Raw genomic sequence first — 10,804 nt, 5'->3', positions numbered from 1 at the left:
ATGTGATTTAATTTCCTTTTATAAGAACAATAAAAGTGATATTGTACTTTATTCAGTATAATTATTAGAACAATTTTGTAAAATGAACTTATTTGCTCTCACAACTGATTAGAGGATTCGTTAATGTTAATTAGTCTCTGAAAATCCTGGAAAAAGGGATACATGTCTTGTAGATTGACTTGGGTGGTTTCAGACTGAGTTCAAACGTCCATCTGGAGGTGGAGAAGACTGGATTCTGTTGATTTTTTTTAAATGCCTAAGGAGGCAGCAGTTGGGGACTCGGAGGATTGAGTTATCGAACAAATCCAAATGTAAGCCAGGACAGAGCTCCGCCCTCATGAGGTCTGTTAGATAAGTTTCCAGGAATTCACTCTCTGCAACAAGATTTATTCTCCAGCTGTTGGTCATCTACTCTCCACAGCAGCTAAGACAGCAACCAAAGACGTTACTGTGACCGGACCAATTTCAGATTGGGTAAGTCGCACAGAGCCAGTTAATCGAGGCAGAGGTTTGACTGAACTCTGGACGGTCTGCGGTACAGAGAGATCACAGGGAATGAAACTAAAGAGAACCCTCTGTTCCCTCAAACACACAACAATCCTGGTTTCTGATGAAAATGTGACAAGTGCTGGCGATAGCAGAATATTTCTGGATTATTTTAAGACGGTTTGACGCCATATAGTGCAAAGAGAGTGAGGGCAGACTGTGTGTGGGAGAAGGAGGGTAGGGTGGATAAAGAAAAGGAAGGAGGAGGTGGAGAGGAGAGAGGAAGTATAAGGGCGGGGTTTGGACACAGGGAGGGAATGGAGAAAGGAAGTGAGGAGAGGTTGGGGAAAGGATGTGGTGGGGCTGGAGAATGGGAGAGAGGGGAGGGATTATTAATGTAGCTTATTTATTTTAGAAAAGTGTCTCAGGGGCAGGTTAACAATTCTGTCCGTATTCACCAACATGTTGGGACGGCACTATCCCAGAGAAAATTCTGAAATAGAGCTCTAGTCTCTGCAGGAAGACTTAGATAAATATTTATACATTGTGAATACTTTTAACCTTGAGAATCTCTTCCCTGACATGTCTAAGATCAGAGGGAATTAATTTAAGGTGGTTTAGAGGAGATCTGAGGAAAATGTTTTCACCCAGAGGGTGGGAGATATATAGAACGTGCTGACTGAGAGAGCGGAGGCAAGTATCCTTGCAACATTTAACAAGCGTCTGGATGTGCACTTAAAATTCCAGGACCTAGCAGACTATGGAGCAAATATAGCTAAATAGCGCTAGTGTATTTTGGTGTTTGTTGATGGGCCAAAGGGTCTGTTTCTGCGCTGTATGACTATTAAATCATGCAGACAGTACATTATTTGAATTCCAAAAGTCTGTTTCAGATAAATATCTTCTTTTTCATACATTCCAACATGCCCACATCTGTGGGACATGCCTCCTGGGAAGATAGGGGGAATGTTACCTTCTTTCTGTAGCATCTGCTACTCTTTCAGCCTTGAGATTCTCATATCTATATCTGCTGGTAATTTTCCTTACACTTACAGGATTACATGTGCCTGCCACATTAACACACTGTTCTTAGAATAAGGAAAAATAAATTATGTATATGTACAGACTAACTAAATTCCCGACTTATTTCTAATAATATAACCCTTTATGGCTAAACTTAAGATTTGACAAATCTTCCACAAGTAAGTTGATGTGGGTTTAATACCAATATTTCTCCCTACAAGGGGCACTTTAGATGGTGGGGAGAGGGAGGGGAGAAGAGAAAGACAACATGTGTGGGAAAGGGAATGTTGAGAAATAATAATGGGAAAAGGAGGGGAGGGAGAAGGGGAACATGGGAAAGCGATGGAGGGATAGGAGAAAAGAGACTTGGGAAGTTAAATGGGTGGTGGATGTAGGAAAGGAACAAGACAAGTGGGGGAGGGGAGGAGAGCAAAGATGTGGGTGATGGTGAAATGGGGAGCAGAAAGGGAACTGAAAGAGGAGGGAGGAAAGGAAGTGGATGTGGATGGTGGGAAGAGGAGGTGCATGAAGGAAAATGTGATGTGGTGAGTGGGAAAGGGGAGATAATGAGAAGTGGTTGATGAGGAACCCCAGTGGAGAGCATGGAAGATGGAGAGAAAAGGGAGGGGAGAGTGAGGGAATGTGGTGGGAGAGGCTGAGAGGTGTTAACGCTGGAGGAAAAGCACAAGGAGCAGAGAGGATGGGAAGGGAGGTCAGGCAAGGAAAGGGGAAGGGTAGGCCGGAGGGAAACAGGATGGGGCAGAGGGAAAGAAGAGAGGAGGTAGGGATTAGGGAATTGAAACAGGAGGTTGGGGGGGGCGAGGAATTGGGGAGGGGAATGAAGGAGTAGAGGAGGAGGGTAACAGGAAGGAAGGGGATGTGAAGGGTTGGAATGGACATGGCTGAAGTGAAATGGGATGTGATGAGAAGGAAATGGGAGAGAAGGTGGGCTGAGGGAAGAAAGCCGAGTATGGAAGGGGAGAAAAACTACAGTGAAATGAAGGGGATGGGGAAAGGAGAGGGCAGAAGGTGAGAAAGGGTGGAAGAGATGGAGGAGAGAAGGGGTGTTACACCTCTTTGGGGATCATGAAAATCAAGCCCCTCTATTCCTGCTGTTGTCATGAAAGTTTGATATTTTATAGAAGTGCGTAATGGGCAGAACTTACTTTTGGCCTGATCAGGGCAATGTTTTGACCAATCAGGAAATTAAAAATTAAAACAGGTTTGACCGGAAGCTGTCAGTCATCAGTAACTGCTTCTAGCAGAGACCCATGAAAACCAATCAGCACTCTCCACTCACACAGTAGCAATATTGTTTTCCTTTTACTTTATCTCTTGGCAGATGTTCTGATTCTTGCAAAATATCAAGCTTTGACATTTTTGTCAGCAATTTGTACTGTCAAATGCTATAAGTGTCAAAATTTTATTTGGAGCATCTGATGTTCATCTTTTGCAGAGAATTGATGCCTTTCTCATAGCACTGTGTCCAATTTCCCTGGAAAGATGGGTTCCTCAATATCTTCCAACACAACTGTTCTATTTAAGAAGGAGGATAATTTCGGGTATCGAATACCTGCGTTGCTCCACATTCCCGATACAGATGTGCTGTTGGCAATTTCTGAGAAGAGACTGGGTCCCCACGATGAAAATGCTGATACACTTATGGTCCGAAAGGGCACATACAATAAGTCTTCAAAGAATTTTGAGGTAAACTGAAGGAAACACACAAAGAGCCAGACACCAATATGTTTAAAATTTGTGTGGTTAGTAAATTTAAAAGTAACTAATGCTCAAACTTTTTTTTGATTGAGAGACAGTAACAATTTGCATTCCTGGATTTTTCTTCAGGTGAACTGCTGCAATTGAAGATACTGCCTTCTCATGGCTTTTAGGGATGGGCCATAAATTATGGCATTTTTAATCCCATTTTTAATTGGGATTTGATTTTAGATTTTAAGTAGAGGAGATAGGATGGGGAGAGGTATAACCTTTCATTTGCATTGCATGCCGGGTCAATCCATGGACAAAATCTATTTAAGCTTGCGTGAACTTGCAATCCTAATTTACATATGTTACAAATTAATGAAGGAATGACATTATGTCTCAGCTGTCTGTTATCTTCTCCTCTCACATCTTTTTTACCTTCCAGTAAAAGCTGCCTGGAGTTTGGCATTTGGAGTGCAGGTTAATTTATGGTCCAGATACCTCCTTTTATAAAACCAACTTCCCATGGGTATCTCATTCACGACCCTGAAGATAAAGTATTTGCATCTTATTGCTCAGTCCTTTGAGTATAGGAGTTGTGAAGTCATGTTGAGGTTGTACAAGACATTGGTGAGGCCTCTTCTGGAATACTGTGTCCAGTCATAGTCACTTAGTTATAGGAAGGATATTATTAAGTTAGAGAAAGTTCAGAAGAGTTTTACCAGGATGTTGCTGGGAATGGAGGATAGACTGGGACTTTTATCACTGGAGCGTAGGAGGTTGAGAGGTGACCTTATAGAGGTTAATAACATCATGAGGCATATAGATAGTGTTAATGATGGGTGTCTTTTCCCAAGTATGGGGGTTGGGTTGGGGGGGAGCGGTTTCAAGACCAGAGATTACATTTTTAAAGTGAGAGAGATTTTCAAAAGATAAGCGCAATTCTTTTACACAGGATGGTTTGTGTGAACAATTAACTTGCTGAGGACAGTGGGCAGTGTTACAAAATGTAAAAAACACTTAGATAAGCACATGCATAGGAAAGATTTGGAGGGATATAGGCCAGGAGCAGGAAGTTTGGATTAGTTTAGTTTAGTTTGGGATCATGTTCGGCGTGGACTGGTTGGATAAAAAGGTCTGTTTCCGTGCTGTATGACTTTATGAATGTTCAGCCTTGATTGCTAAATGACATTGAATTAATCTTACCTTATACTGCCTTTAAAATCATCCCAGATGAGATTACCTAATGTATTTGTTTTAATCTGTGTAGAGGCTATTAAGGTTTCATTTTCAAAAAATAGACTCATTTTGAAATGCCAGATTCCACAGTTTATAAACAACTAAATACAGCAAGTGTCCATTTAAAGTTGTTGTTGTGGTTCTGAAAATCATGATTTTAAGTGAAACTATTTTAAGTGGATCTTAAGTTCTGAAACAGATTTATGTGAGAGCCAGATTTGATCTTCTTCAGACTTTTGAGTAAAAACTGTATAATTCAAATACTATACTATAAGAATGATTTATTGTCACTGTACTCTACAATGAAAAGCTTCAACAATCCGGTGCCATTTTTAATCTTTTGAGAATAAAAATATAGCTGAAAGAGAGTAGCATGAATCCTGAGCCCTGACCACCTGCTACAACACAGTATGTACAGCACTCTGCATTCTTAGCTGAAATAACCTGCTAAACCAAATATACAACGAACTATTCTTTCAGATATTTCTCTGCACAATACCTGTAAAGGTGGTTTTAAAGACTCAGCTGTATTTTTAAATGATCTGCTACTTTCTAGTGGCATTGCAGGGAACTGCAGTGTCCTGGACAAACTGGCAAGTCGAAATGGTGAGGTAAGTAGAACTAAACGAGAACAAAGTTAAAAATCACACACAACGCCAGCTATAGTCCTACAGGTTTATTTGGACGTACTAGCTTTCAGAGTACTGCTCTTTCATCAGGTAGCTGTGGAGCAGGATCACAAGACTCCGACTTTATAGCAAAAGATCACAGAGTCACATTTTATAAATTCCTACTTTGGAAATAGAACCAATCTGACTCTAGCCTCACACCTTTAATGCATTGTCTGAGCTGAGATGTCACCCTTTGCTATAAAACCTTATGTTATCTCGAGAATGTGAGTTGAAAGAAGTTCTGGGATTTACATGTTAAAGAATGGAAACCTGAAACCCATTCTAAAAGCTGAAAGACTTAACAACAATCTAGGTTTGTTCAATACATCATATCAGTTGCATGCATGACACTGTGATCTTTTGCTATAAATTCTGTGTCTTATAATCCTGCTCCACAGCTATGTGATGAAGGAGCAGCGCTCTGAAAGATAGCACTTTCAGATAAACCTGTTGGACCAGGATAACCTGATGTCGCATGACAGATGAGAATAGACAAGACCAGGTAAAGGGATGGACAGGGCAGCAGGGTGCAAATTCGAGGTGAGTGATCAAGAGCTGAGTAGTTGCCTGGAGGGTATACTGTAAACTTTACTGCACAGTTACAGAAGTAAGATGATCACATACTTCCTTGCATTCAGAAATAAAAGTCAAAGGAGGATTAGCAGTTTTCTAGTGTGTGATGACAAAAACATTACAATGACAGAATAAAATCCAATATTGTAATGGAGAACCATAGGTTTCTATGGAAGGATGGCAGTCCTCGTCTATAATTTACTTCATGTGTTGAAATAAAGATTGTTGTAAAGTATACAATTCCAGATGACTAGTAGATCAGAATATTAGACTTGAATACAGTGAACAGCAAAGAGTGACAACAAGAATTATAAGCTGGGAAATTATGCTGTGAGAGAATGTTAGCTAGAGATATAAAAACTTAACAGGTGTTTGAAAAAGAAAAGAGTCTGTAAAGTCCTGGGTCTGGGAAATTAATTATGGAAGATGGAGAAATGGAGTATAAATTGAACGTTTTGCTTGTCTTCACTGTCGGCGATACAAACAGCAGTGAATCAGAAAGTGAAAGGGAGTGAGTAACTTAAAAAATTATAACTTCCAAGGAAAGGGTGCTGAGAAAATGTTTTGAAATAGCAAATGTGAATCCTCCGTCCATTTTAAAAAATGTCATAGTATCAAGTGGCAAGTAGTGCCATAACAGAAGTTACGGTTCAGGCCTCAATTACTTGTATATCAATGATTTGGATAAATAGACTGAATGCACAGTGGCTAAATTTAGTGATGGTACCAAAATAGTTCTGAAAATAAGTTGTCATGAGGCAGTAGAGAAGCTGTAATGGGATATGGACAGGCTTAGTGAGTGGGAAGAAGATCGGCAGGTGGAGCAAAAGGTGGGAAAACGGGATCTTCTCCAATTTGGCAGGAAGCATAGAAAGTGTCATATTGTTTAAATAGAGAGACACTGTAGGATGATTGCAAGGAAGTTGAAACTATGGGTGTTTCTGCTGACATTCATTGAGGAGGCAGCACTGGAGTGGTGTGTACAATATTAGGCCCTTTTTATGAAAAAATGTGAAGGCCTTAAAAGCAGTTTAGAGAACAAGGGAGCTTTGTCATGAGGAAGGGTTGGATGGTTTGGAACAGTTCCTACTGGAGTTTGGGAAAATGAGATGGTCTTATTGGAACACGTCAGATCCTGAGGGCACGTGACAGAATAGATGTTCAAAGGACATGGCAGACAGTAGAACCAGGGGATACACTTTAAGCACAAAAGCTCTCTGAATTAACGTAGAAATGGCTGACTTTTCAAAGAACGGTGAAGGTGGGGTCATTGAATGCTTGAAGGCAGATGGAGTTAGATTTCTTTGACTAACAAGGGGAATAGGTAGTCATCAGGGATAGATGGGAATGTGGAATTGAAGCCAAATGCTATTCCTGCTCCTACTTTATACATGAAAAAGTGGAATGATTAGAATTTGTTTCCAGAACTTCAGAGCTGGTGCCAAGTTAATGTAATAACCCTGCCCTTACTCGACTTGCTCTTGGTCTTATTTTCGCAGTGGGATGATGTCACATGTATTGAGTCTGCACGGCTAAAGGATCACCGATCCATGAATCCTTGTCCTGTCTATGACAAAGAAACAGGCAAGATCTTCCTCTTCTTCATTGCTGTATATGAAGATATGACTGAGCAATATCAAATAAGCTCTGGGAGAAATGTCACACGACTTTGCTTTGTCACCAGCGTGGATGGAGGAAAGAGCTGGAGCCCTGTTAATGATTTGACAAGTTGTGAAATACGTCAATACATTAAAAACTGGGCAACATTTGCTGTGGGGCCAGGACATGGCATTCAACTCCGGTCTGGACGCCTGATTATCCCAGCCTATGCTTATAAAAAAAAGCCCATTGGCCAATCACATGCTTTTACCTTTTATAGTGATGATCATGGAGAGATCTGGAGTGTTGGGGTCTTCCTTTCCAAAGAGGGATGTGGTGAATGCCAGATTGTGGCCATGAATCAAGGGAATGAATCTGAAATTGTTTATTGCAATGCTCGAAGCATGAAGCACGGTGAACACCAGTATCGCGTTCAGGCTTTTAGCACAGACGGTGGAGCTACTTTTACAGATGGGTGTCTGGTAAAAAAGCTAGTTGAACCTCCAAACGGTTGCCATGGCAGTATCATCCACTTTCCAGCATCAAAACTTTCACAGGTCAATATTCATCCTGTCATTAAAAAATATAATTTTCAGCAGGAGAAAGATGCATCAAAATTAACAGAGGATTTTGAAATTATATTATTCTCACATACAACAAGCATGGAATCACGTAGGGATTTAGGAATCTATCTTGGTATTTACCGAGGTCATCCACTGACCTGGACAGACCCTTGGATCATTTGTCCCGGTCCCAGTGCATACTCAGAACTGGCTTTTATTGAAATTCCAGGGGAAGAAATTCCTCTTGTTGCCTGTTTGTTTGAATGTGGATCCACATCTGAAAGTGAGCAAATCTCATTCACTGTATCCCAAGTTGATGAGATTATTCAGAACATTCTAGAAATAAAACCTCATGACAATTCATTCTCACAGGAAAAGGACCAGCTTTGCTTCTGTACTCTCTCCTGATAGCCCTTCATCTGAGATGCTTTCTGTCTTAATTAAACAATGCAAGGCTATTATAACTATGCAGATTGCTTCCCAGTAGTTCAGTTTGAAAAAGCAATGTAGTTGCCCTATTTATAATGTACTGCAAAAGTTACCAAACCCCATTTGCTCTGTCTCACATTTCTCTAGTCTGTTCCCACCCACACACCCCCAAACCCCAATGTGCAAAGAATATGGTTTTATTCATCTGGAGAAGACTGTTTTCCCTTTTAAACAAAAGGTGTTTCATTTTTAATGTGATGCATGGTGTACTTGTTGCTTATTGAAATATTCACTAACTCCAAGAATGTAAAACTATTAGGAAGGAAAGGCCTGTGCTTATATTTGCTTATGATGCTGTTTCAACCCTGGTCAAAGGTGGATTGGAAGAAGTACCAAACTGATCATGCCACTTGTACAATAAAAGCAGATTTCAAAACTGATTTGTGGTGTGACGTTATTGATGATCTTTCAGATTTTTTCATTCACAATATAGACCACCCCTCTGGAATGATTAAGTCTACAGCTTGCCTTCTTATCCAAAGCAGCTTTCTCTCAGGATCGATCTTTGGAAGAATGGTGATGATTGGGTCATTGAATACTTCAACCAGAAGTAGTTGGATTCTTGACTAACAAGGGAGTAGATAGTTATCAGTGTTTGGTGGAATGTGGAATTGAAGCCAATATCAAATCGACCATTTTCTAATTGAATGACAGTGCAGGCCAATGCCTCTGAATGCTAATCCCACTTTATATGTTTGAAAGTTGAACAATCAGAATTTGTTTCCAAACCTTAGAGCTATTGGAAAGTTAATGTAATACCCAGTTGATTCCTGATGAAGGGCTTATGCTCGAAACGTCGAATTCTCTATTCCTGAGATGCTGCCTGGCCTGCTGTGCTTTGACCAGCAACACATTTTCAGCTGACTTAATTTACGCTTGTTTCTTTTTTTAGTGGAACGATGTAACATGTATTCTGTCTTCCCGAGTAAATGTTCACTGGTCCATGAATCCTTGTCCTCCCTATGATAAAGAAAAGGCAGCACCTTCCTATTCATTGCTGTCTCTGGAAATATAACTGAGCTGTATAAAGGGTAAGGGAAAGTAATCATGGTCTAAGTGGTTAGATGAGATGACTAGATTCCTGACAGTGTGAAAACAGGTCCTTCGGCCTAACCAGTCCACACCGACCCTCCAAAGAGTAACCCACCCAGACCCATTTCCCTTTGACTAATGCACCTTACACTGTGGGCAATTTAGCATGGGCAATTCATCTGACCTGCACATCTATGGACTGTGGGAGGAAACCTATGCAGACACACGGAGAATGTGCAAACTCCACACAGACAGTCGCTCCATGCTGGAATCAAACCTGGGACCCTGGTGCTGTGAGGCAGCAGTGCTAACCACTGAGCCACCGTGCCACCCAGGTTAGGATTACATTTGCTGGAATTCAGAAGAATGTGGGGAATCTCAAAGAAAGCTATAAAATTCCAACAGGACTAGAGAGGGTAAATGCAGGGAAGAGTTCCTGATGACTGGCCAGTCCAGAACCAGGCATCACAATCTAAGGATACGGGGAAAACCATTTTGAATTGAGATGAGGAAATGGTCTTTCACACAGAGAGTGGTGGGCTCTGGGAGAAACAAAATGTCACATGACTTTGCTTTGTCACCAGCAGGAATAAACGGCAGAATTGGAGAGAAGTGTTTCCCTTCGTGGGAGAGTTTGGGAATGGAGCATATTCCCAGAATAAATCGCTTCCCAATTAAGAATGAGATGAGGAGTAACTTCTTCTGTGGGTATTTGGAGCTCCTTGCCACAGACAGCTGTGGGGGCAGAGTTCTTGTATATATTTAAGGCTGAGATAAATTGATCCTTGATCAGTAGAGGAATCCAGAGTTCCAATGAAAAGGCAGGAAAGTGGATGTGAAGAATGTTGGCTCAGCCTTGGTCCATTTGAACAAAGGAGTAGAGGTGGATCAGCCGACGACACTTCCAATTTATTATGATCAATCTGAGTCCTTTGAGTGCTGTGCTTTTTGGTATCCAACAATTAATGGCGCAATATATTTTGATTTATTCTCCCATCGACGTGATCATTATTGGTTAGGCCATCACTTGTTGCAAACACATGCCAAGTTACCCTTGATAGCTACAGCATTTCAGAGGGCAGTTAATACTCAATCTGAACACTGGACCTGGAATTGCATCTAGACCAGAATGAGCGATGATAGATTTCCATCCTTAGACGTCAGTAATTATTGAATGAAATAGGTTTGTACAACAATGAAGAATTTCATGATCACAATTACTAAGACTAACGATCAATTCCAGCTTACTAATTGAAGTTAAATTCCACCACATGGCAGAATTCAAGCCATGTTCCCAGATCATTAACCTGGGCCTCTTGATTATTAAACCCATTATGAGGCAATCTTGCCCTGCATGTATGAGACTGGTTAAAAAGTAAAATACTGCAGTATAAAAATCTGAAATAAAGTCAGAAAATGTTGCTA

The 10,804-nt window shown here is 40.8% G+C and overlaps 1 protein-coding gene across 1 annotated transcript; it reads left to right on the top strand.

Annotated features, from left to right (window-relative positions):
• Positions 1-316: 316 nt before the first annotated feature.
• LOC132829281 (sialidase-4-like) lies at positions 317-8,690 on the top strand. The gene is made up of 3 exons (XM_060846631.1): positions 317-474; positions 2,966-3,216; positions 7,196-8,690. The coding sequence occupies exons 2-3, from the start codon at positions 3,013-3,015 to the stop codon at positions 8,264-8,266; spliced, it is 1,275 nt and encodes a 424-aa protein (XP_060702614.1). The 5' UTR covers positions 317-474; positions 2,966-3,012; the 3' UTR covers positions 8,267-8,690.
• The last annotated feature ends 2,114 nt before the right edge of the window (positions 8,691-10,804 follow it).

This window comes from Hemiscyllium ocellatum, chromosome 2 (genome assembly GCF_020745735.1).
Source record: "Hemiscyllium ocellatum isolate sHemOce1 chromosome 2, sHemOce1.pat.X.cur, whole genome shotgun sequence".
NCBI classification, from domain to species: Eukaryota; Metazoa; Chordata; class Chondrichthyes; order Orectolobiformes; family Hemiscylliidae; genus Hemiscyllium; species Hemiscyllium ocellatum.
Note: the sequence above shows the minus strand (reverse complement) of the source record. Positions and strands in the feature narration are given on the sequence as shown.